At 41.6% G+C, this 27,815-nt stretch overlaps 2 protein-coding genes across 5 annotated transcripts in view; one reads left to right on the top strand and one right to left on the bottom strand.

Moving 5' to 3' along the window:
• Positions 1 to 26,491, bottom strand: part of immp1l (inner mitochondrial membrane peptidase subunit 1) — a 38,879-nt gene extending 12,388 nt beyond the window's left edge. Inside the window, exons 1-6 of one of the 4 annotated variants that reach the window (XM_061666372.1) lie at positions 26,416 to 26,491; positions 18,023 to 18,133; positions 17,836 to 17,924; positions 16,686 to 16,812; positions 12,112 to 12,222; positions 2,991 to 3,273 (exon numbers count right to left, since the gene is read on the bottom strand). In XM_061666372.1, the coding sequence (XP_061522356.1) occupies positions 3,250 to 3,273; positions 12,112 to 12,222; positions 16,686 to 16,812; positions 17,836 to 17,924; positions 18,023 to 18,127 (456 nt within the window). In that variant the 5' untranslated portion in view covers positions 18,128 to 18,133; positions 26,416 to 26,491 and the 3' untranslated portion in view covers positions 2,991 to 3,249. Of the gene's footprint in view, positions 1 to 2,990; positions 3,274 to 10,917; positions 11,879 to 12,111; positions 12,223 to 16,685; positions 16,813 to 17,835; positions 17,925 to 18,022; positions 18,134 to 26,415 lie in introns of those variants that run through there. The other 3 variants (XM_061666355.1, XM_061666364.1, XM_061666348.1) reach the window with 3 other exon arrangements.
• An 80-nt stretch (positions 26,492 to 26,571) lies between these two features.
• elp4 (elongator acetyltransferase complex subunit 4) overlaps positions 26,572 to 27,815 on the top strand; it is an 83,512-nt gene continuing 82,268 nt past the window's right edge. Inside the window, exons 1-2 of the mRNA XM_061701358.1 lie at positions 26,572 to 26,760; positions 27,467 to 27,502. Coding sequence (XP_061557342.1) covers positions 26,583 to 26,760; positions 27,467 to 27,502 — 214 coding nt within the window. The 5' untranslated portion in view covers positions 26,572 to 26,582. The remainder of the gene's footprint in view (positions 26,761 to 27,466; positions 27,503 to 27,815) is intronic.

The raw sequence follows: 27,815 nt of genomic DNA, 5'->3' as shown, positions 1-27,815 counted from the left end.
TGTGATGAAAGGTTTATTGAAAAAGGGAATGGAGATGGTCCTTGAGATGTGCTGGTGGGTCGTCGAGGCAGGGAACATGTGGCAGGCGGTGTGGCGAGAACAGGCGGCTGGCTTGGGGGAAGAGGTCAACTCAGCGAGGGACACGGAGGGAGCACTGAGGACAAGGAGGAACACGGAGGTCAGAAAAATAGCGAGGAATGGGGTAGCTTAGTTGTATGTTTGAGAGCCGTTGTACCACAGGAGAACGGTAATACTCTGGCAGTGGAGTCTTGGATCTGGCAGGCTTTTAAGCAGGTGGTGATGAAGGCTGATTGATGACAGGTGGTGCTGATTACTAGGAAGAGAGAGAGGGAGGGAAGGAGAGACGGGCGCAAAGCGCCACCCAAGGTCCAACAAAAGAACTGCAGGGCAGTACCCCCCTCTCAACGGATGCCTCCTGGTGTCCTGCCCGGCTTCCCCGGGTGACCCGCGTAAAAATAAGAAAGAAGGAAGTCGTGAAGGATCAGTTTGCAGGAAATCCAGGAGCGCTCCTCTGGACCATACCCCCTCCCAGTCTACCAAGTACTCGGTACACCCTTCTCCTGGGCCTCACGATGAGGATGCGCGAAACCGTGAAGGCCGGATGGTTGTCGATAATGCATGGGGGGTGGGGGGGCACAGACGTAGCAGACTTGGACAAACTCTCGGGTGTCTTTAACTAGGCTGGGCCACCAGAAGTGCTGCTGGATGAATTGGATGGTGCGGGTGATGCCAGAATGACAGGTGAGCTTGGAGTTGTGGGCCCTCTGAAGGACGTCAGAGCGTGCGGAATTTGGTACGAACAGACGGTTCGGAGGTCCGGTTTTGGGATCTGGGTGAGTCTTTTGAGCCTCTTTAACCACCTGTTGAATCTTCCAAGTGGCCGCTCCAACAAAGCACGAGGAAGGGAGGATGGATTCTGGTTCTGCAGGGCTCGAGGGGGGGTGAGTAAATTCGAGACAGGGTGTCAGGTTTGCTGATCCAGGATGGAAGGAGAGGCAGAAATTAAATCGGCCCAAGAAGAGGGCCCAGGGAGTTTGTTGGGGGTTAAGGCGTTCGGTGGTATGGAGGTAGGCCAGGTTCTTGTGGTCAGTCCAGATGATACACGGTAAATCGGTCCCCTCCAACCAGTGCCTCCATTCCTCTAATGCCCAGATGATGGCCAACAGCTCTCGGTTGCCAATGTCGTAATTCCGTTCGATGGGGGATAGACGACGGGAGAAGAAGGCATAGGGATGAAGTTTTTGAGAAGAGGGGTCCCGCTGCGAGGGAACGGCCCCTGCCCCAGTGTCTGAGGCGTCAACCTCCACCACAAACTGGAGAGAGAAGTTGGGGTGGCGTAGGATGAGAGCACTTGGTGAAAAGGGTCTTGAGTTGGTCGAAAGCTTGAGATGCTGCCGGGGTCCACTGAAATGGGAAGCTGGTGGATCTAAGGCTAGTGAGAGGAATTGTGACCTTGCTGTAATTGCGGATTAAGCGGCAGTCGAAATTGGCGAATCAGAGGAAGCGTAGTTCTTTCCGGGTGGTGGGAGTGGGCCAGTTAATGATTGCTTGGATTTTGGCAGGGTATGGTTGCAATTGTCCTTTGGCAATGATGTAGCCTAGGAAGTGTGCGGAGGAGAGGTGGAATTCACATTTTTCGTGTTTGACATACAGGCGGTTTTCGAGGAGTCCCTGGAGGACTTGGTGTACATGACTGCGGTGTTCTTTGGGGGAGCTTGAGAAAATAAGGATCTTGTCCAAGTAAACAAAAACAAACCGGTTTAACATATCGCGGAGGACGTCATTGATGAATGTTTGAAGGGACTGCAGGGGCGTTGGTTAATCCGAACGGCATGACCATGTATTCAAAATGTCAGAGGGGGGTATTAAACGCAGTTTTCCATTCATCCCCCTCTCGGATACAGGTGAGGTGGCATTTCGTAGGTCCAATTTGGTGAATATATGGGTGTCACAGAAGGGTTCAAATGATGGGTCGATGAGGGGTAGTGGTTAGTTATTTTTTACGGTGATTCATTGAGTCCACGGTAGTCTATGCAGGGGTGGAGAGTGGTCTTCTCGACAAAGAAAAAAACGGGCCTTACTAGAGACGAAGAAGGGCGAGGAGTCCAGAAGCCAGAGAATCACGGGGTTGCATGGGGAACATGTGGAAATTAATTAATTAATTACACAGCCGCTGGGTGAAACGGCGCTGACGTTCCTGGGGATCTAGTCTAGTGTTACCAACTTGCATGGGCGGATCAGATGCAGCGGGGCGTGAGAAGGGATAGTCGGAGGTGCAGAAGACGGGTGAAGTGCTGACGTTACAGTGCCAACAGTGGAAACACTTTTACGGATTCAAACCCCACTCTCACGTGCTCTTTCCCGTAACCGGTTGTCAAGGCGGATGGATAACGAGATGAGATCTTCGAGCGAGGAGGGCTCGTCCCGGGCAGGGAGCTCGTCCTTTAGCTGCTCTCAAAGCCCATTTCGTAAAATCCCCTTAAGCGCGGCGTCATCCCACCCGTATTCACCAGCAAGAATTCTAAATTCTACTGAATATGAGGCAAAGGAACTAGTGCACCGAGTGACTGTAAGGAGGTGGCGGGCTTCTCTGCCATGAACAGGGTGATCAAAACCTTTCCTTAATTTGGCGGAAAAAGAATTAAATGATGTGAGTACCGGGGAAGAGTTGTGCCAAAGAGCGGTTTACCAATTAGCTGCTTTACCGCGGAGAAGATTGGCGACGAAAGCAATTTTGGACTGTTCGGTGATATAGCTTAGTGGTTGTTAAGTTGAAGACCAGAGAGCTATTTAGGATAAATTGGCCTCATGTACCTAAGTCCCCAGTGTAGGGCTCGGGTGGAGGAACACTTGTACGGGAGGCCTGGTGGCTGCGGACTCAGAAGGAGTACTTACGGAAGAGTGGTCAGGTTGCATTTTCGACAAAAAGAGAGAGACTTGTTGCGTCAGAGAGTGTAAGGATTCCATGATTTCTTGCAGAGTCTTGTCCTGTCTCCTAGTGTGGGCGCTTTGGAGGGTGAGTGTATGTTTTAACACCTCTGGGGTTGCTGCATCCATGGGTGGCCAGAGCATTCTGTCATGAGTTGATTTAGACTGGACCCAGAAGCAGGCAGAAGCCGAGAGGTTGTGATGAAAGGTTTATTGGAGATGGTCCTTGAGATGTGTTGGTGGGTACGTTGAGGCAAGGAACGTGTGGCAGGCGGTGACGGCGTGGTGGAATAAGTCAACTCAGTGATGGACACGGAGAGAGCACTGAGGACAAGGAGAAACACGGATGTCAGAAAAATAGCTAGGAATGGCGTAGCTTACTTGTATGCTTGAGAGCCGTTGTACCACTGGAGAACGTTAATACTTTGGCAGTGGAGTCCTGGATCTGGCAGACAAGGAAGAGAGAGAGGGAGGAAGAGAGAGAGGGCAAGAGGGCCACAAAGTGCCACCCAAGCGCCAACAAAAGAACTGCAGGGCACAGCTCATGACAAAGTCAAACATAAAACTAGAAGAATTGCACATCGTGTATTTAAAACAACCACATAATTTTGTCTTAAAGTTCGATAACTTAATGCTAACACATAATGGAAAATACCACAGACGGGCCAATGAATAGCATCTGTGGCAGTGTTATAACGCTTTAAACAACAGATATTTTAATATAAATGGGTTAGGTTTCTGGATTAGGTTTCTAATTATAATAATAATTAGATATAATAATAATTATTATATAATAATCTAATTATATTTATAATTATATTTTCATATAAGTTATACTTTACAATATTAAAGAGTGCAATTATTTTCTGTATTTTTATGGGGGAGGCTAGTGGATTAATTGCATTTCTATTCATTTCAAAGATGATTGGCGGCACGGTGACCGACTGGTTAGAGCGTTACGTGCTGGGATAGGCTCCAGCACGCCCGCGAACCTAGTGAGGAGAAGCGGCTCACAAAATGGATGGATGGATGGATTTCAAAGATGATTTGAGAGTTTTGAGTTATGAGCATGGTCACAGAACAAATTAAACTATCCATCCATCCATCCATTTTCTGAGCCGCGGGAGTGCTGGAGCCTATCCCAGCTATCTTCGGGCACCAGGCGGGGTACACCCTGAACTGGTTGGCAGCCAATCGCAGGGCACATACAAACAAACAACCATTCGCACTCACATTCACACCTACGGGAATTTAGAATCTTCAATGAACCTACCACGCATGTTTTGGTGATGTGGGAGGAAACCGGAGTGCCCGGAGAAAACCCAGGCAGGCACGGGGAGAACATGCAAACTCCACACAGGCGGGGCCAGGGATTGAACCTTGGTCCTCAGAACTGTGAGGGAGATGTGCTAACCAGTCGACCACCGTGCCGCCCAATTGTAAACATAAAAGTCTGAAAACAGAAGCCAATGACTCTCTCTAGAGACGTGCCATATATCAACATATTTGTTTTTAAAAAAATGCTAGGGTATATGAGCAGAAATTTCTTTTTTTTCTTCAGGAAATAAGGCACCACTGTATTTGAAAACATCAATAATTCCATTGTGACTTTAAGAACTGTAAAGCCCAGAAAATCCTGATATAGCACAATGAGTAGCATTCATGTCCTTAAATTACAACAAATAACAAACACTTAAATATGCTGGCACACACCTTTTGTTTTTTATTGTGTGTGTGCCCTCTTTTATTGCCTGGCTCACTCACTGTCTGTTTATGTTTATTGTGCAGTTTCCTTTGCTAAATTGTCTGGAAGCCGAACAGGCCTCATCAGTAAACCAGGCAGAAAGGCCTCGGTATCCCGCTACAGGATCAAGGACATGCCAGGGGGACCGTACACACACGGCCACACACACACACGCATGGCCACACACACACGGCCACACACACACACACACACTCACACACACTACCTTCTTCCTCCTGACTCATACACACCAACAAACTAATTGGCCGAACAAACATACGCATTAATGCAGCGCTGCTTTCGCTGACAAAACATTAAAAACACTGTGCATAGATACTAAAAACATGCAAAGAGGAAACGCTTGAAACAAAAAATGTGTTTGTCAATTTTTCTTTGCAGCTCACTATTATGCAAATAGGGATATAGGTCAGGCCTGTCGGACTGAGGCCTCTGTCATTCTGTGAATCACTCTTTGCCTGAGGACACAGGTCCCTTAACTTTCCATTAGGACCCTATGAGTCTATAGAGCAAAGCCCCCATCCCCCTACAGCATCACCAACACCCTGCGTATACACATAATTCCATCCACCCACACCATTAGTGGGAATAAGATCTGTACTAGTGGTTTAGTGCCTTTGGCGAAAAGAATGCCAAAGATAGGCCAGTATTTATGTAAAAGAAATAACTTCACTTTAACGATCAGAGTTTACACACCGTCTACAATCCAAAGACTTTTCAAGCACTTTGAAGATGAATTATCAGGCATTTCCAGCACCCTGCTGAGGTAAATGTAAAAATATAGTCACAATTAGGGATGGACAAGTACCGATACAAGGTATCAGTAATACTGGCCATTATTTCAAGGTATCGGGTACTTGTAAAGGTTGCCGATACAAGCCACGATATCTTAAGGCAAAAAAATCTGTCCTCCTCGCCAGTAGTTTTAGCTACACTGTGGCAGTTTGACACATGGGCAAATCATCATGTGCATCGGAAAGAAAGGTCTTTGTTCTCATAATACATAATAATAAACAGCAAATGTATTTTTTGACAATTTAGTATGGCACTTTGAAGACAAACGGAAAGGGCCTAATAGCAAAAAGGTTTCCCATCCCTGCTAGAGAAAAATATATAAATACGGTTCTGTAACAGCAGTTATTTATTTTTCCTTAAAAAGCAGCAAATACACAAAATCTTTTACTTTTAAGGATTTCAAGCATTGTATGGTATTATTTTTTAAGGCTAGATTACCTGATGATGAAAATATTTGATAGTCGCATAAAGTTAAGTTTTGTCAGTCTTTGTGTTGGGCTATTTGCATGCAGTAGCATGTGTTCATCCCAGCATATTGACAGTAGGGAGCTCAATAGGCCTCGAATACAATCTGCCTAGTATGGATCTCTGGAGTTGTACATGTGTTGCATCAGGAGAGAAGTACACACCTCAGAAACCTCAGAAGTTGGAGGAGCAGAGTTGGAGAACGCATAACTGGCCCAATTGAAGCTGTTCGGTCATCTTTACACACCCTCGAAGAGCCTAGAGTGCCTCTTTTTTTCCATACACCCTCACTTTCTCAGAAAAGCAGGCGTGATCAAACAACAACTTTGATGTCTTAATTAAAAAGTACTATCGGGCTTGATTAAAAGGAGAGAATGATCAGAAGGATGTGTCAATGAAAGGAGAAACTCTCATCAGCTAACGCCAACAGTGGTGCATGTGGGGGGTGAACAAGAAATCGCAAAGGACGTAAACAGATGAGTGCATCAATGCACGGAAAGCAGTTTTTTTTCCCCAGTTAGTTTTTTTTATATGAGATTTTGTATTATCAATTAAAAAAAAGACAACTACACTCTATCCTTCTTTGCACACTTCACTAAAAAGGGTGGCTGAACAGTTGGTTGAAATACAGCAGCAACTTTTCAAGCTCATATGTTCTGCTTTGCGCATACAAAAACAAAGCAGATCATTGCCAAAGGCGAGCAGCTCTTTACCCATATGCGCTTTTATTTCATGTCTGCACTTCTGAAGGATTTGGATTCTGTGTCCAACATTTTTCCACCCCAGTTGTCCCATTTGGTGTCTCCATTGCTTAAGTCCTTTGGAACAGCTTGCAAAACTGCAAGCATTGGGAAAGAATATCTGCAATACTCAGCATAGCTACCGTAGTTCCAACGATTAAAGGTTCTAATTACAATGTTTCTTGGCTGAAACCCCATCCATCCACCCATCTATCAATTTTATATACTACTTGTCCTCATTACAGTTGCTGGTATCCCAACTGATTCGGGGCGAGGTAGGGTACACTCTGGACTAGTTTGTCAGCCATTTGTAGGGAAAACATAGACAACCATTCACACTCACATTTATGGACAATTTAGAGTCGTCAGTTGACATAACACGGATGTTTTTGGAATGTGGGAGGAGACAAATTACCTGGAGAAAAAACGCAAGTCCACAAAGGAACGCAGAACCTCCTAACTGTGAGGCAGAACCGCGAACCACTCCAGCACTATGCTGCCCCACTGAAATCCCCTCACCTTCAATCTTTACAATCCATTATTAAACTTTTTTTTTTTCAATATTTTTTCTAATATGAAACGTTTTAACCCCAAAAATGCAACTAACAAAAAAAATATAAAAATAACACTACTTTCAGTTAAAAACAGTGTTGTTTTAATGACCTTGAAGCTACTACGGGCTCTTGAAATCAACTGTCAAACAATAATGAGAGAGATTATAGAGGATCATGTGCATTATAAGTACTGTAATTTCCCGTCTAATATGCACTCCAGTATAAGGCGCACCCCCAAAATTGATTCAAAAAATCAGGAAAACCCTTTCTTCCTTTTATACGGTACGCATTAAATGTTAGTGGTGACCATCTCCTAATTTATTTTTCTAATCAATTATGATAAGTAATATTGTTAATACTGAGGTTTACTTGTTCTTTCATAACGTATTGAATAATGTGGCGCACCCTAGTGTTTAGTTTGAACACTGCGGGTTTAAAAAGTATTTATGGCTGTTGTAAAACATCTATTCATAGACTTCATTTCACTGTAAAAGAATTTTCTAACTTTTACTATACCCATGTATAATATGCACTATTGACGTTCGAAGATTTTTTGGGGGAAACATGCACATTATACACTAGAAATTGCGGTTTTGAAGGTAAAGGAAGGCAAAGCAGTAAGGGACAGATTTGACTTTTGAGTGATCGATCTCATGATTTTGGCTCTAAGGCTGCAATGTCTAATTTTTTTTTTAAGTAAACAAAAAAAACAAATTGTCACCCAAGCCATTACTAGAGGAGATGATAGCTCTGAGTAAGCCTATCAGCTCCTCCAACATCTTGTTGTATTTTTTTAGTATTTGATCTCTTATTATCTGTCAAACAGTGACATTTCCTGGGCTCCGCGGGTGCTGTCACACCCGAAAAGATGGACCAGAAATGACGTAGCACAAATAACGGCTCAGAAATGACCCATTTTACCTAGCAATGGGTGGAACGTGGGCCTAGCAGGGCGACAGAAGCTACGTACTGCAGCTTTAACACTATATCAAAACAGTGGTTTTCAATCACAGAGGGATTAAATACAAAACAACCCCACTTCCATGCATGTGGACATTTGCAAATACACTAAACCATCTTCACACCTTCAACAAGCCTCTCTTTCCACTGTAAACGATAAACATGAGCAAGGTAGCTCAGATGTTGAATGTAGTCTATACTGTTACAACAATACTGTACAATCTTTCTCATTAGCTTTTAAGTGCAGCAGACACACCTCAGCCCTGTTGACATCCCACTCCAGCCCAGCCTACACAATCTGGCTGTTTTAGTAAGGATTGTGCAAGACTCTCCACCGCATAGTGAAGGCAGCTGAGAATATCATTGGAACCTCTCTTCCCTCCCTGCAGGACATTTACAGCACCCGCCTCACCCGCAAACCGTCTGCATAGCAGGGGATGCCACCCATCCTTCACACAACCTCTTCAGTCTGCTGCCATCAGGGAGAAGACTGCGGTGTCTGCGGGCCAGGACTAGCCGACTCAAAGACAGTTTTATTCATCAGGCTGTCAGGAATCTGAACTCTATGCCCGCTCTGCTCCCTCTACCTCTTCTGTCCTCTGCCCACCTGAACTCTGACGCCCCACAAACATGCACACACACACACCAGACCCAGGGTCGCACCAGCCACTTTAGCAGCATTGGGGTTTTGTCATCTAATTTATGTCTTTTTTGCCTTGGTTCTCTGACCTTGACTATGTTGCACATGTCATCTGATCTTTGATATTTGCACATTCAATTAATACTTTTTATACTGTATATACCATAGTTTTATTTATCTTTTTATATTGATATTATTTGTAGTCTTTTGTAGCACCGCGGGCCCTTGAGTAGCGTAATTTCAATCCTCTGTATGCGTTACTCATATTGAAGAATTGACAATAAAAGCACCATGAACAAAACACAAACAAAAAAACGAAAAAAAATTCCCCATGTTTAAGTCCCCTATTAAGAGCCAACCTTTAGTTCAGTAATTGCCGTTTACCCCCATAAATCCCCATTAATTGCCATGCAAAGTTTGCAATTTTGAAAAATCCCACAATTATGAAAACTTGTTGTCACTGATGCACATTTGTCCTTGCCATGTACAGTATGTATGCACAATCTTTAGCATTCCTTCAACCATAAAAATGGTGTTCATCCAAAGATTGGAATAAAAAGCTACAGCAATAGGGCAAGTGGAAACACCAAGACTACTTGTGTCAGCATTTCAGCCGAACACTGGCACCGTGTTGACGCGCAGCAGATGAATATTAAACCTTGAGAAACAAAGATGCGCTTGCAGCATGCAGCAAAAAGCCCACATGAATATTTTTTTCAGCTGCAAACACACACGCTAGCACACTCTCTCACAATCTTGAGCATCCCTCCCAGCAGGCACAATCACACTCAGGCAGATAATTCAGTGTCACACGGAGCCTTGTCGCTGACCCCCTGGCCCCCCTCCAGACAGAGGAAGCAGCTGGACAGGGACCCACGGCTGCCTGGAACACAGTTCCCTGAGGGAGCTGGGACCAAGACGAGTCCCTCTCTGCCTCAGAGAATGACCAGCTGAGCTTCAACAGCTTAGTATGTGAATGTACTCCTATGTCCCATGTCCAAGAAGAGCAGTGGGCCTTTAAGAAATGACAGCAGCAGCACAGCAGCGCTTTTTTGCAGCAGTCAGCAGGCTGATGAAAGCATTATGATACAAAAAAATCTGCAGGGTTTTTCTTTTTGCCACTGCTCAGAAACTCCTCAGTCACCTCCTGCTGAAAGTTGAACCTGAATTAGTATGATAAAATGCATTTCAGTATTCAGAAAACTGTGACGTCAGGTAAGAATGTGCCACAGTACAATTAAATCACTTCTGGAACCATTCATAGAAAATGTGATAAAACAAAAATATGATCCACAAAGTTTACACAACGCAAACTAAGAAAAAAAAAACAAAAAAACCTGACATTCATTAGATTCAAAAAGACAATAAATGGTAACGTACTCAGTGAACCCAGAGTTTTTTTTTTTGTGGTCCTATTCAAGTGGTTATTAATATTGTCTGCTTGAATGGTAATATATATATATATATATAGGACTCTGCATCTTTTTGCAGAATTGTTTTTTGTCAATGTCTTTATGTCTCTAAAGTGTTCTGTAAATTGACTGTCTGTTGTACTAGAGCGGCTCCAACTACCGGAGACAAATTCCTTGTGTGTTTTGGACATACTTGGCAAATAAAGATGATTCTGATACTGATATTTGGTTGCCTAACAAATAATTAAACAGGGCTTTTGTTTAGCCACACTAAGAAAGGGTTTGCAAAATATGGTTAGGATGCATTTTAAAAGCTGTCTTATATTAACATACTAAGTAGAGTACGCACATAAATTCTGTGATGATTTTTGTTCATTGTCTTCATTTAAGCTTTAATATTTTTTATTACTTTTATTCCAGAACCTAAATGCAGGTTTGCAATTTCACACATTTAACAGATGATTGTAATAAATGTCACACAAGTAAACATCAATTTAATTAATTATTTAGGGCTTTGTCTTCTCCAAATAAATTTTGAGGTTGAACCTGTTTAAAATAATTAAACTACCTGGTTAAGATTGTCAGTCATTCAAGTAGCCGGTCCAATAAAAACAAATAAATAAATTACTTAACACACAACACATTTGTTTCTATACATACTGTATGGTTTATTTAAAAATGAGAGAAAGTCAGGTAAGATCCAAAAGGAAGAGTTAATCTGAATCGCAATCATCCTGATCTTTCACAAACCGCCTGGTTGGACTTTCACTGAGGGTCCCAAAACTATCTGGGGGCCAGAGCTGTTCAGGGCAAAGACAAGAAAAACATTCAATGGGAGACTTATTATCATTACAACTCTAACAATTTGCTCGACACATTTGCTAATATGCCTACTTAATGACGTGTGAGACTTTAAACAAGATCTTGTTATTTTATCAGCTGTCGCAGTAGGCCCTCCAGTGGAGTGCCGCTGTCCAATCAGATGGACAGAAGGTTGGCTGACCTGTTTCCGGGGTCGTGGTTGCTATGACATCCAGTGACATGACAACATAGCAGAATGGAAAGCTAGACAATATGTTGTCCAGGCTTTGGTCAATCGGACACACTTGCTTTGAACTTCCAACTGACTCATGTCTTTCAAAGGGGCTCAAAATGGCTATTGCAGCTTGGGAAAAAAATATATATAAATGAAATGAAAAAAAATAATGGAGGTATCAACACCTAAACCAAAACATAAATATATTGAATTTTCTAATGAAACTCAAGTTAACTAGTGTGACACTTCAACATATAAATCTATAATCTGTAAAAAAAAATACAAAATAAAAACAGACCACTGGAAGACTAAACAATGAAAAGAAAAAGAGGACTTCAAAATCAAGGATGGACTTGTGTCACATTCATTGAGACATTTACAGAAAATGACAAACTCTTCAGTTTCTTTGCATCGCAAAGAAAATTTTGTCAGCCTAATAGCATAATTGCCCAAGTCATTTTTAACTTACTGACACAATATCAATTAAACATACAAACTTGATTGCTAAAAATTATAACTTTTCCATATGTCTGTGAGGATTCTTCATCATCCAGGTCATAGTAATCTGCAAAAGTTGAATCGAGGTAACTGGACTCATCTTATTTGTTCAATTTTTCCATTATTTTTTTTGTTTTTGTTTTCCAAAAAAACATTCAAAAATAGGCAATTAGGCTATTATACTCATTGATTTTTTGACATGAACTTATCATTTTGCAGTGGGCTCTTAATTTTTTCCAGAGCTGTATACGACATTTCAACACACAGCATACTGTATATGACACCATGATCCTGCGTTACCTTCAAGCAAACACGCCCTCGGATGAGTGCATAAGGAACTGGCCCATAGCTCCTTGAGTCAGTAGAGTTTGTAAGGTTATCACCTTCTAGCCATACATGGCCTTTTGGCACCTAAAAGACACAGCCGACGCAAAATTAGAGGGCAAAACAGGATTAGAATATACAGTACATTTTATATATATATATATATATATATATCAGTTGCAGAGATAACCTAAAAGACACAGCCGACGTAAAATTAGAGGGCAAAACTGATTAGAATATACAGTACATTATATATATATATATATATATATATATCAGTTGCAGAGATAAGGTGCAATTTTATCACCACCCCCCCCCACACACACCCCCTCAACTACCCCTCAGTGAGTTGCTTCAGCGAACAGTCCCTCATCTTAACGTCAACCTGCCTGTCCCTCTTTAACCCCGTACGGTATTAGGAGAGGGGTCATGGGTAACGGGCAGGGTCGAAGTGGGATTTGGAAAAACTTCAAAAGGGGGTCATTAGTCTGTTGTCTGAGATCTGCGCCCCTCAAAGCAGGAGAGTGGCTTGAGTTAGCTGGGAAGAGAGAGAGAGTGATAAAGAAAGAGAGAGAGTGCAAGAGAGCAAGAGTGCGAGAGAGAGAGAGCAAGAGAGAGATAGAGTGAGTGAGATAGAGTGAGATAGATAGATAGAGAGAGCGAGAGAGACAGAGAGAGAGAGAGAGTGCTAAGCTGCAGCTAGCAGCAGCGTCCAAGGGTCTCCACCGCGGTCCGACCTGCCAGTGGGGTGGTCATCCAAGCAGGATCTAATTCACAATGACACCAATTATGATTAATCTCATCACTTTAGGAGAGTAGGCTTGTCAAGGCCCTAATTAAGTGCGCTGTCCCCCCTATATGTGCAGACAGGATCAACAACACATTATATTGTCATAATGGGCATCACAAGCTGCAAGTCTATTTTTGTGTTGCCTAACTTTATAACGGCAAAAGTGCGCTGGAATCATAGCATGGGTAAAGAAATGCGGATATTGCCTGTACTTTAGTGACAGCATTATTTCCTTACTTCACCGGCACCACTCACTTCTACGATTGTCCATCCAACAACGGGGATGGTCTGTTTTGTTTCATTTTCCATAATTGAGACAGATGATGCAACATAATCTCCATCCACTGACATGTTGACCTAACATGGAGTAAACAACTCGGTGAATAACGACGACGCAAATGATTATCATTAAAGGAGTCATCGGAGAACCATATGTCAGCATGCTGGATTCCCACCATTACACCTCATTAAGATGGTAACATATGCTAGCTCCCAAGCAAAGGCAAAAGACGTGCCGCTGTTTGTCATCTGACAAACCAGAACCGTCTTTTCACTTAACTCCTAAACCTAACTCACGGAGAGGAAACTTTTCCAAAGCACTGACATTATGTTCTAATACTAGCAAAATCTGAATAATTGACACATAAGGAAACATCAAATAACTGTGAGATTCTGACACAGTCAAATTTCATAGGCAGATGAAAGTATTCATATCTGTGGCCAGTGTAAAGAATATACGGTACTGGATTATTGTCACTTGCACTGACATAATAATGTTACCAGTTACAATGACAATTTCAGCAGACTTAACCTGCCAAATTAATGCTTATGTAGCCAAGCATATTCTCTCAAAAGTCCTCATCTAACATTTATTTTGTTCACTCAAACTGAGGCTTAATGGAAAGTCAGAAATGCAGAATTTTCAGTCCAGTCCAATCTACGTTCCACTATTAAGTGGTGCTTAACTGCTCTTCAGTACTAGTAGTAGAGATGAGACACGCTGATGTCCCTTGCATAATTGACAGAAGATTGTCACTTCAATTGCAGAATTGACATGGGAGAACTATAACTATCTCTTTTTTCTCAAACAAGATAGTGTAGTGGTTCACTAAGGTGATTTAGGTGGTACCTGCTTCTGGTCAATGCCTACCACACTTGCTCAGTGCTTATAGTTCAGACATGCAAACACCAATGGCATGAAAAAGGTGACCCAAAAAAAAAAAAACATTTTAGGGGGGTTCCGGGGGGGGATCCCCTGAGCCCCCGCAGCAAATTCTTTTGATTTTAACATAATTTAAGCAATCTGGAAGTCTCTTAAAGAGTACAATAAGGCAAAAAAAAATATCTTCACGCAGAAAAACCTATTTACACCGCTCAAGTAGTACATGTTGATGTACAAATTTAACATTGAAATTTAATTTGCCTAATTTCTTTGCTTTTTTGTTCTGTTCACTAGAGTCGCGGGCGTGCTGGAGCCTATCCCAGCTATCTTCAGGAGAGAGGTGGGGTACACCCTAATCGCAGGGTACTTATAAACAACCATTTGCACTCACATTCACACCTACGGGCAATTTAGAGTCTTCAATTGACCTACCATGCCTGTTTTTGGGATGGAGGAAACCGGATTACCAGGAGAAAACCCACGCAGGCGCTGGAACATGCATACTCCACACAGGTGAGGCCAGATTTTAACCCAGGTCCTCAGAACTGTGAGGCAGATGTGCTAACCAGTCGTCCACCGTTCCGCCGCTCATTGCACTCAAAGCAGTGAACTCTGAGTGACCCTATAACAGGCGGTGTAGTGGAGGTATTCTCTCTGTTGTGAATTCAGGTAAGATGGGCTTGTCTTCATGTCAGTTTGTCAGCCAGAACATCAATTGAAGTCAGACTCACGGTACAGACGTGCTGACCCAACCAAAACACATTGTAAGCAGTTCAAGGACCACAAATAGACAGCTTGTGTTGCCTATGGCATATAGCATCACAAACGTATTTTATTCAATCTGCTCTCATTTTACACACCCCAAAAAATGGCAAACTGGCTTTACAAAGAAAATGGAGCCATACTTGTAATAGTGAGTACAGTAATACCAACAATGTCACTTTTCTATGGCAACATGTGTGATATGATGGAAAGCAGCATCCAGCCTGCTGTCATATGGGCAGAGTTGGTGAGAAGCATTGTGTACCTGTCGAGGACTGAAAGTGAAGCTCCTCTCAACGAGTGGGCGTGTTGTTAAATGTCCACATTATTACTGCGCTCATTGTTAACATGATTGAGGTGCCAAATTAAATACATGCAAGCATCCAGAGTTCATCTTTCACCATCTTGCTGTGTCGATCTAGAGTGCATAGAAAGCATTGTCTGGGTAGAGATGGGGGCGGGGGGGATTTCATCTTTCTGTCACTTTACCAGCCAATCCTCTCTCTCGCTCTCTCTCCCCGTGTGCAGTAATATTAGGAATCAAGTGTCATTGTTGTGACACAATAGCTCAGACACAGAGATGATTTCTAAAAAGGTGACAGTGCAATTAGCCTGCAGTTGGAGCTCTCAGGGTGGAGACAACATGCCAGCCTGTCTGTGCGAAAAGGAGGCGATGACAGCGACCGCCTTGTAAAACTCAACTTTACAGGTCCCATAATGCCCAACATCATCCCACACAGACACAAACATGCACATGATCTTTACGTCTCCCTAAAGGAAACCAAATTTTAATGTACAATGCCCTTTTCTCGGTTACGTCAATTGCAGTCACAAAAAGTTAGCATTATGCCCAAGTGTTAAAACTTTACACTAATTCTATTCTGGTCTCTCAATTCAGATATCTGAGTGGCTGCATTATAGACAGACAGAACATTTCAACAGGAGGAGCAGGATTCTGAGTTCAATAGAATCCGAACTAAATACTTGTTGAGCACCTCAGAAGAAGCATTATTACTGTGTGTGGCTGAAGAATCGAGCGCATTAACTGGTGTGAAGCTGTTGTATAATGTGAACAAGGTAGGTATAAGTACTAAAAATAAATTAATATCCAAAATAAACAATTAGGCCACATGCTAAAATTTGATAAACAAACTTAAACATTGTAGCTACACTATGCACTAGGTGTTAAATTGAATGATTACCAGAACCTGTAAGCGATTGAGAAAATAAAATGCTTGGGATGTCGCTTAATCCAATTTCAATTATCGTGAGGTGAAGCTCGGAGAACAGCATGACTCTTTTTTTCACTTTTCACATACTGAACAATACATAACGGTTGGTCCTGGCCAGAAGCATTCAGCAGCCTGCCCTTTGTCCATAAAACATAATAAATAAATGCAACATAAATGCAATATTTGGTTTATAGAACAATGGTCACACATGTACATACACAAACACACACACCTCCGCCCACCCATCATTCTGACCATTCAGCTGGCACTAACTCCAACAGGCTTCAGAGAGATTGCAGGCCTGGGCTGTGGGCGTTGGGGAGATCAGTAATAGAAAAGCAATGACAGTCGTTTCACCAGCAGAGCCCCTGCTCACTTTCTGGGCTTCTCACTGACAAAACATAACTGTTGTCAAAAGATGATACTTTGACCAAGAAACACAAAATTAGTTTGTGAAATCAAAAAACATGAACAATTATTGAGGTCGGAGTGCACAAAAAAAGGTTACGTTTTTCATTATGTAGTGACCTTTTTGGTCTTATTACAGTGAAACACATTTTTACAAGTTCATTAAGTTGCTTATACATAGTGTAAATAGACTTACATATGTTTGGGTCTTGAAAAGATTTGAGGGACCACTCATGCAGACTTTGTCACCTTCCAATCCAATTATCCTTTTACAAACATTCATATTGGGGTCAAATAGGCTTTTTGCAATCACAATATCACCCCTGAAAGAAAATATGAACTCAGTCAAAGTCTTTTGGATAATGCACAACATCACACCATCCTCATAACAAAAACGTATGTGAACCCTTTGGAATTCCATAAATTGGTCATAAAATGTGGTCTTGTGATTTAGTTTTTTCTTCTGATTTAGAAAATGATCAGACTACATTTTATGACCAATTTAGGCAGAAATGTAAGAAATTCCAAAGGGTTCACATACTTTTTCGTGCGTCTGTAATAATCTAATAAAATGAGTATAGTTATTGACGAAAATCTTTAAAAAATGTGCTTCCTGGGTTGACATCTTGAACATCAGTGTGGCATAAGAAGCATTAGCAAAATTGTAATTACTTTTATCAGTAAAATCAAATGCAATTGTAAACCATGATCTTTACATTTCTTGTCAGTGTTGATCAGAAAGGAAGACATGTCATTGGTGAAGATTGTTTCAAAAATATTCCTAATGTACTCATTGAATAAAGCAAAACCTTTTGGACTTTGTTTTTGTTATATATTATACAGACAAAATATGACGTGGGTATAGTTCAGGCGTCAAACTAATTTGTGTCACAAGCCACATCGTAGTTAAGGTTTCCCTCAAAGGGCCGTTATGACTGTTAAACCATAAATAAGATTAATCGCCTCACAGTATTACATATACACAACAAATTGATGGAAAACTACTTTTGAAATCAGAATAATAGTTTCTTCAACTATTGTTGCTGTAAAAAGGGGTTTGGGAGCAAACAAACAAAAACAAAATATATATCCCAGTTATTATTAATTTTAATACATATTAATTTTGGTACAGGTTTTAGCAAGAATCATGGAAGTTAATACACAAGTTAATACACAATTTGCTTTCGCGGGCTACATGAAATGATGTGGCCGGATCTGGCCTTGAGTTTGACACCTGTGGTATAGTTGATTTTTTTTCTTTTATTAATTTCCTGATATAGCTATTGAGCACAAATATCATCTAGTTATATCAAAGTAAACATGCATAGTATATGACTGCTACCCACTTTTGTATTTTGCAAAGATGCCGAGTCATTCGCTCTGAGAAAACAACATCTTTGTTGACAATGGTGGGCTCCATTGATGGGCCAGAGCACTGGAAAACAACTAGAGTTAGCGTGTCTATGCACATGATGAGTAAATGAAATCTGAGAAAAAAATTGAATCTGCAGTCATTGCTATAATTATACAAACCACCACAATCTCTCCGATGTACTCGAAGGCGCAGTGTGCAATGCACCCATACTGGATGGTGTAGCCCACAAACCCCAAGGTCTTCCCAAGTACGCGGCTGAACATCTTCACCTACAGAGCAAAAAACAAAACATCAGTATATGAAATATAGTAGCCATGACAGGTTTAAAAAATGTAGAGGTGAAGAAAGGTTACATATACATGACAGCAACCTAGTAAAGACAGTTTTAGAACACTATGTGCACGTACATCAACTGTGTGTCCTCAGTGGTTCTTATCCAAAACCGTAGTTGTGAATACCTATCGCTGTCGATATTTGACGTAAGGTCATCTAAGTATGCGAGTTATGTGATTCAGTTGGATACTGGGGCAGTGTAGTAAATTAAAAAAAATGAATGAAAAAAAAAAAAAACGTAACGAGCCCTGTGGTTCACCATTGTTGTTTGGGTGGTGATTGACTCAAATATGGCCGAACTCTGAAAATGTTCTTCGTTTTCATTTTAACTGGAAACAATGGTGTCAGAATAAAACACTTCCACTTTTCCAGCTTCTAAAACTTTGTTGTTGTGTAAATTACCCGACCAACACAGTTTAGATTCAAAGACGATATAGTGCAAACAGCCCCTAAGTCAGTGTAGCATTTATGGCAGGCTTATGTCAGCTTTCTAAAGCCACAAGCCATTTGGGGCTTAATTTCTTAGGAGTGTAGACAAGGTTGTCACAGTTGGCTAAGATGGCACGTTCCCTGGTGTTTCATTCTCAGAAGCCAGTTCACACCACAAAACTGCCATGAACTTTGACCCAGTGTATGACAGACCAATCAACACCTTGAGCTCAGGTGATGGACAAAACACAGAAGCTGTGACACTTGCAGACACAAGGCACCTCTGCACCGTCACACCATTGCTAGCACAAGCAATGTTTAGAACAGGCAAGAGCTTCTCTCAGGACCACAGACACACGAGACAACACAAGGAGCCTTCAGTGCGCCCTACAAAACACTGACATGAACACGCACAAGATATACGTAGCTTGTGAACAAACAACTCAGTCACACTTAGCGTATTGACTTTTACTCAAGCTGCTGCATGGACAGAGGGCAAAGACCATTTGTACACAAGTCATCCACAGTGCACACACAATCCACCTCTACCAACAGATAAAAAAAAGCGAAGAATGGCCACAGCTTGGCTTTAAGCTTTGTCTAGTCTTCAAACAATTTTAGCGCAGGCCACTATCCTGCCAGTACACCACAGGGTAAAGAAATCTTTTTTTCCTCCATCACCCTGGATCCTTCTGTCTGGTTCCTCTGTCTTCGTCCCCACCCAGGGTATTATGAACCACACCAAGCAGAGCGGAAACCAAAGCCCCAAATCCTCAGAGCTCAGGGAATGATTTCCCAAAGATGGACACGGATTAGACCCCCCAATTTCTCTTTTGCCCTGCCCCGGCCACTGCCACCCCACTCTCTCCCCAGGCTCCCAACAGACCGAGCGTCAGGTGGCTCTCCCAGCCCTGCCAAAGGTGTTACTCGTAATCCCATTACCCCCACTCAAATCTTCAAACACACACAAAAACATACACACAATGTTATCTCATTCATGTAAACTACATTCCAACTAGTAAGATTTCTGCCATATTGTTTTATTACAATATCTGTATCTGTGGCCCATTTGCTGGCCTTTCTGAAATGTCCAGCCTCCAAAATTCTTCCTACTTGACTGTACTCCTGCCAGGGATATCTGACAATCACTGCCAATGTGTTTGCAAATCAGCATAAGATGTAACTAAATAAATGTTATTGGGGCCAAATATGCAAAAGCATTTTCCCTCCTATACATTACACCTGGCCTGGAAATGCAGTTGTTCTCCCCTTTGCCCCTGGGAAGACTTTTGACAAGATTTTGGTCTTTTGGAATTTTTGTCCATTCATGAAGAAGAACATTTGCAAGATTAGAGGTCCTTGATGATGGACGAAAGGTTCTGACTCACAATCTCCATTTTACAGTTCTATTTCATCCCAAATGCATATGGAGTTGAGATCAGTGCCAATCATACTGTTCCACACCAAACCTGCCATGCTTTTTTCTAACTTGGTGCATAAGGCACAGTCATGCTTGAACAGTGAAGGGCTTTTCCTAAATGGTTTCCACAAAGTTGGAAGCACAGAATTGTCCAACATGCCTTAGTGAGATGAAAAATTCTGATTATAAATTTCAGATCAAATAAGGGATCACAGAGTGTCAAATTTATTGACACACATTCACAACAGGTAAATGAACAAATACATAAATAAGGATGTAAACTGCGGGGTAATAGAGGTCAGAGTTTCAAGACTTAAGGAGGAGAACAGCCTGGGGGACAAAAGTGGACCTACTACTCTCGGTCCTAAAAAAAAATTGGTCACTGTAGCCTGCGACTGAATTATGAATGACAGAATTAAGATTACCCCTTCATGGGAGTTTAGGGGCATAGGCCAACTTAATAAAACAAGCCAACCAAATATTTGTTCTGTACAAAACGGGAGTTACAAAGTTCTCCTGGAATTTAAAACCCAAATTGTCCAAAAGACAATGCTCCAGAGTACAGCACAACAGCAACATGCTGGTAGACCACTCTTTCTGATGCCTGACATTGTAACTGGTGATGTAAAGCTTGAAACCCATGCCATGACGCTTCTGACAGAGTTGTTTTACTGATCTTCAGGAGTGTTACATTCTTGACTATAGAACACATTTCACCTCATAATTCTACTGTTTGAAAATAACTAAAGGTTAATGTGAATCACAAGTCGACAATAAGGCTTCATGTTCAAATGTTTGTCTCCATTGTCAACTTGCCGCCACCTCATGGCACTTGTATTACGCGCACTCAAAATCAGAATAATCTTTATTTCGCCAAGTATGTCAAAAACACACAAGGAATTTGTCTCCGGTAGTTGGAGCCGCTCTAGTACGACAACAGACACTCAATTGACAGAGAATACTTTTGAGACATAAAGACATTGAGAAAAACAGTCACTGAGCAAAAAAGGTTGCTTGTAATCTGGTAATAATTGTTTTCATCTCACATGAGCTCTTTCTTCTGCTAGGATGAGGATAAGAAATGTTTGCTACAGTGGACAGCCTCCCGTACAGCTGCCTTTATATCAGTATGTGAACCCCCCTACCACCACCACCACTCCTCCTCCTCCATTCCAGTGTGCATTCAGCAAAGGTGGGGATTAAGGGACTTTGCATAACAAGATCATACGGCCAGTGGTTGATATCAAGAGAGTCCATATGCAGCCGCCTGGTTTTCTGAGGCATCCTCTGTCATTGATAGTGTGTGCCGTGTGTGCACGCATGTAGTGTGAATGTGCACACACTAATAATAGCATTACCTATGTGGTTCATATTATGTGCATATGTGAGCTGCAGTCACTCCTTTGGGATACAGCACAAGGTGGACATCCACAGAGACGTGATTAGATATCTATTACCTCTGACTCCCCAGAGTCAGCAAAGCCACACTATGTCTTGCCCCCTAATACCCAGGGTATATGTGTCAGCACCGACATTAATCGAATGCTGATTTACAGCTGTGAAATAACACAAAGTCTCTGCTAATCCAGGATTACACGCTAAACACGTTCATGGGAAAACAAAGAAAGTCACCGTAGCCCTCTCAGCAGAACCATCTGCGGCCACTGGCCTTCCACAGTCAGGGCACGGTGCTACAGTGCAGAAAAGAGGGGAATCCCAAATGAATAGCTGAATAGCAGCCGATGAGAACACCTCATTGTGTGTTTAATTCTGTGATCCTCTTAGCAAAGAAACACAAGTAACTCAAAGCAGACAAATGACACATACATGAACAAAATGTAAATGTATAAATGTTGATTACACTGCTTATCCTCACGCGGGTCGCGGGCGTGCTGGAACCTATCCCATCAATCTTCGGGCGAGAGGCGGGGTACACCCTTAACTGGTCGCCAGCCAATCGCAGGGCACATAGAAACAAACAACTATTCGCACTCACATTCACACCTACAGGCAATTTAAGAGTCTTAAATCCACCAACCATGCATGTAGTTGGGATGTGGGAAGAAACCGGAGTGCCCGGAGAAAACCCAGGCAGGCAAGGGGAGAACATGCAAACTCCACACAGGCGGGGCCAGGGATTGAACCTTGGTCCTCAGAACTGTGAGGGAGATGTGCTAACCAGTCATCCGCCGTGCCGCCCAATTGTAAACATAAAAGTCTGAAAACAGAAGCCAGTGACTCTCTCTAGAGACGTGCCATATATCAACATATTTGAAATTGCTCTTTTTCTTCTTCAGGAAATTACACAAACACTTTCACATTCACATTAAACTACTCTTAACGATTACCTTGATTTCATGTTTGTACTTATTAAAGTGTAACTTAACAAGATTCATGACAATCCTCGTCACAGCACAGGGATCAAATCAAACCAATCTACTTCTATTACTTCATGCTTGTAGCATTACATATGCCCTTTTCAGTGTGACCCATTATACTAAATGGCCAAATCAAAATGGCTATTTAATTTCAACATTATTGGTGCCATAAGGAAATATTGAAATAGAAATTAAAGCTACTGATCCTCAGGGACTCGAAACTGCCATTGGCCGAGTCGTGTTAATTGATATACATGGCCAGTCTATTAGAACCACAAAGACAATCTCAATTCAAACAGCACACAAGGGCCTAGCGCTGGACTCCTTACACAACTAAATTAGCAAAACATGGGCTGAGAGAGAGCCAGGCAACAGGGGGGCTAAGAGGCTTACAAGCCCCTTGTCAGATATTCTTCTCCCCGAGGATCCCAGATGGAAGGGAGTCTGGAGGAGCAGGCAGCATCAGAGAGGCAACCAATCGCACCTCTGATGTCTTCCTCGAGGCAGCAGAAGGCAGAAGAGGGTGGGGCTTTAGTCCTGTTGCGCAAAGCTTAATTTGATCTTAATGTGAACAATAAAAGGGAGGTGGTTTGGCAATGAGGGGGGTTTGTTTCAACTATCAGTGCAATCAGAGTTAATCTTGCTGATTTAGACACAGACACCTGGCTGGACAGAGAGTGACAGATGCCAAAGTCACAGTCGCAGAGTTGAATGTCTAACCCCCATCTCTTCTAGGTATGCCTTGTATTCGAGGCTTAATTGAAGCCACTGATCTCCATATTGCTCTTTTCATTGTTGCTAACGGCAACACAGCCGTGAAACAGCTGAGCGAGACTACTATTTGAGGAGCTGAGGGTTTAAACCTACAATCAATGGGTCAAGTCAGAGCAAATAATAGCCAAGTGATATGAATACAACTGCTATGAACTGAAAGGAAGTGTGGTTTGACAGAGTCCCCAGCCAATTACACTCAATGGAAAAAGTAGCCACTAAGCCTTATTGTATTGACCCCAAGCATAAATGTGGTGCTGGCCTAGTGCTGAGAGCGGATAGATCTTATCTAGTGTTGGATCACAGTGACAAAGGTGTTTATGTTTTGCTTTGACCTGCTCCTGACAAAGACTACTATATTTTAACACTAGCGAATGACAGATAACCCAACCACAACACAAAACTTGGGTTTTCCCAAAGAGTATTTCCTTTTTTCCCAAATTTAACAGAATAAATGTAGGTTTCCACTGTCAATTAAAGAGTCGACACCATTTAGATTATATAGAGAGGTCAACTTTAAAAATAAATTAAAAAGTACCATCTGTACATAATGTTCTTTTGTGCTTGGAATATTAGTTTCCTTCCATGGTTACCAACACAAATATGGTGCATGTTGATGATAATCTCCCATTCCACAGACACAAAAACTTCTGGCAAATGGCAAAGATAGAGTGAAGAAACCAAAACAGTAGAACCAGGAAAGGTCTGACATGTTATGACTACTGCTATTATATAGTACAATCAGATATAGGTCCTGGATAACTCTAACAAAAACACAAACACACACATGTACCAATGACACATGGAAAAAGGTTGTTATTTTTGCACAATTAGACTGCAGTGCTTTCACCACCACACCCGCAGTGGTATGAATGGGATTTAAGAGAATCAGAAAAATTACATTATAGACATCACATCACAGAAGATGTGGAAAAATATTACATGAGAAAGATAACTACTGCATAATGTGTACTGTTTATTAAACACAACGGCACACGTATTTCAGCCTTTGTCTCACACTACAGACATTTGAGCACATGCTTCACCCCAAAAATCTGGACAATTTAAATGGTGAAAAAGAGTTTAATGCTATCTCCACAAACCAGTACTACATTGTTCTCAGTCTTTGCACTATTCAGCATTTGTCTTCAAAGAAACAAATCTCTGAATTCACTTGACAGGGTCTTGAGTTGTCAAAGGAGCAGTTTCCGGAGACAGACCTGCTCTCACCAAGCTTTGATGTAGCAGTGTGTGGTCCACACTATCAAATGCCTTGTAGAGGTCAATAAAAAGGGATGAGCAGTACTGTTTATGATTTTAAAATGATGAAATTAAAGCCTCCTAATGTTACATGACTGCTGTATTTTTCTGTCAAAGGTGCACCATATCAAAATTAAGATTGGATCACAAGATGCTAAATGGGCATAAATCTCAAGCCACAGTGTATGTATAATACTGTTATACTAAACATAGCTCACTTTCAATGTAAATTTGGTTCTTCTATTTTTATTAATACGTTCTTAGTCGATTTAACCACATTGTACTAAGAGCTACAGCCCTGACCACCCACTGACTCACTGTACCCTTGTATGCATAGTACATTTTAACATTTGGGCTTTCACCAACTGATTGATGCTTGAGGGATTCCTTCAGCTTTCTATTCATATTCCTGAAACTTGAACTGCAATCGGGACTTCCTCCTCCTGAGAAGCAGGTCAGTCAGAGCATCTTATTTGTCTCAAATGGGCCTAGTGTCGTCAGTCATGATATTTTCCCTTGGTCCTCTGTCAGGACGTATAAATCTCAACGTTGCTGTCAAAACAGCGGGGCTGCCTATGCTGAGAGCATTTGTAAAGTGAGCAGTTGGGCAATAGTTTCCTCTGGAGCCTTACAGTATTCCCGTGATCTTGCGCTGCCTCTGGCCTATATTTGACACACGAAGTTATTTTCCAGCTGTCTTGAGGATTACACTCATCACTTGTCACTTAATCAGTGTTAAAAGTGGACATTAAACGAAGGATACCCACTTTATCACTCACACCAATGATTGATCTAGGCTTGTATGACACCTATGACAAGTTCCTTAAGAAGTGTTGTAGTTAGTCTTATCTTCAATGAAATTTTAAACGTACAAATGAAAACTGCCCATTAATTGGACACATTATTAGATATATCAGCGGCATCTGATAAGATCAAATACAAAAGCTAAATTAATACTCATTCCATTAAAACACATTTATATTAGTGCTCAGTAGAGCATTGACTTGCTCCATCCATCCATCCAATCTCTGTAGCCTCACAAAGGTCGCGTGTTTGCTGAAGCCTATCTGAGCTGACTTTGAGCGAGAAGAGGGGTAAACCCTGGACTGGTCGTCAGCAAATCACAGGGCACATATCGACAAAGAATCTCATGTAAAGTTTAGAGTCATCAATTAACCTAACATGCATGTTCCTAGAATGTGGGAGGAAACCAACGCAGGCTCAGGGAAAACATGTAAACTCGTCACAGGAGGGCCGGCGTCCCGATTTGAATCCACAATCTCTAAACTGTGAGGCAGATGTGCTAACCAGTCGCCCTCAGATGCCAAACAATCCAAATTTGATAACCACCACACTATACAGATTTATAGATAACCATCAGATGCATAAATCTGAACTCTGCTCGATAGGTTTTTCATTAACAATAGCGTGAAAATATATTTAATCCAAACTATTGCTAAAAATAACCTTTTAACAATGTTATATTTGAGGTTGTTGTTTACCACTAAGAGGTATTCCTAATACTGTATTTAGACCCTCCCAATCCAATGATTATTTGGTACGTAATTCCTTGTTTACAATGACAAAGCAGAACATTGTTTTTGTAAAGATGTACTTCCATATAATCTAATTCGATATTGTAAATCTACCTAATTATCTTCTTATGGTACGTTAATGTATACAATCTCATTTCAGATTTCAGATACATAAAAAAATGTACCCATTAGAACGCAAACAATATGGACGATGCCCACACATTTTAGACACAAAGTGGTTGTGTACTAACTCACTCAGCAATAGTCAGAAGACGTACAATGAACCTACAAGGTCGTACTTCGTACTTGGGTATAGCGATATGACAGGATAATTCATAAAACGTTCAATAGTTGTTGGCTACAATTATATTAGAGGGGGGAAAGAAAATTTACTAGGATATCTAAGTGAACGTTGGTTCGCTCACCTGAATAATCCGAGAGATTCAATGCTCAAACACGGCATTTGTCATCATATTGCTTCATCTGTCACCTCGCAACAAGAGCGACTCTCATTTGTCGCGACAACCAATGTCTTCTGTGATTGGACAGCGCGCTCCAAAACACGGAAGCCATCATCACGCTTCAGAGCAATATGGCAGACTCCGTCAGCAGTGCGTGTAAACCTTCTGTGGAACGTACACCGTTGAATGCTACGAGTTTTCAAAAGAAGACGAGGAACAAGTTATTAAGCATACCTGGTACAAGACTCTCGGTGCAAAACGGACAGCTTCTAGTTTCGACCGGTGTCACGTCGCTCGACTATTTGCTCGGTCAGTCTGCAAAGATGTCATTTGAGTTCCAGTTTGCACTAGCAAAACGGGATACAGTCTTTTGATTTTTAGCTGTAGGTGGATGTTAGTCAATCAGTTTCCTTAAATCTGTCAGGTTTTATAGGTTAAACTTGCCGTTAGTGCTTTTGGACACGACAGGGACTGTTTGACAGCATTTCATACGTGTATATGGTGACTTGCCTTAAAAAATATATTCATGGGGTTAACACTCAAAAGAAACATGTTGTACTTGTGTGATTAATTTCTTACCTAATGGAATTTCATACAAAATGCAGCCTTGTACTTTTACTAAATTGAACCACAACTGTTATACTGTTGATGACGTTTGAATTCACAAGAGAAAAACGCACAAAAATTGATGATACAGGTTAGACCTCTTATAGTTTGCGTGAGTATAGAAACTAGATTAGAGGAATGCTAAAGGTCAGCAAATTTAATGGTATTTTTTATTTTATTCTTTTTTGTAATAAAAACTGTAAACCTAATTTGCATCTCCTTGTATGATCTGAATAATGTGGTTGCTTCTTATGTTGTAGATATTTGTTTTAGGAGTTAAACTATAAATAAATGTCCCTATTTGTGTTATGCATGAAACACTGCAAGGAAGATCATCTAAATGTATTAAAGTACCTTTTTTTTGTGTTACACTTAACTCTTTTTGTTGTTGTTTGTTTTTAATTAACAGGTGGTGGCCTAGCAGTTGGAACAGTGCTTCTCATAGGTGAGACCTTTGTCACACATCAATCTCAACTCATTATTGTGTTTGGGCATCAAGGCTCAAATTAAGCGGTCTCACATCGCTATTTATGAGTCAAAATCCGCATTTTGCGGCTCAGAAAACACATTGAAATGCAAAACTGTGAATCATACATTGTTCGCTGTGCTTGACGGATATGACAATGTGATTTTGTCATCACTGCTTGCTTGCTGGTGCGGAAAGGGCAAAGCTGAATTGATAAGAAAAAATGTAAGAGCAAATGATGGAAAATGGCAGAAGTGTGGTAGCATTTCATAGTGAAATGCAGGGCGCTCAC

The sequence above is a fragment of the Phycodurus eques genome, chromosome 2, assembly GCF_024500275.1.
Source record: "Phycodurus eques isolate BA_2022a chromosome 2, UOR_Pequ_1.1, whole genome shotgun sequence".
Taxonomy (NCBI): domain Eukaryota; kingdom Metazoa; phylum Chordata; class Actinopteri; order Syngnathiformes; family Syngnathidae; genus Phycodurus; species Phycodurus eques.
This window is presented reverse-complemented; position numbering and strand designations above follow the sequence as displayed.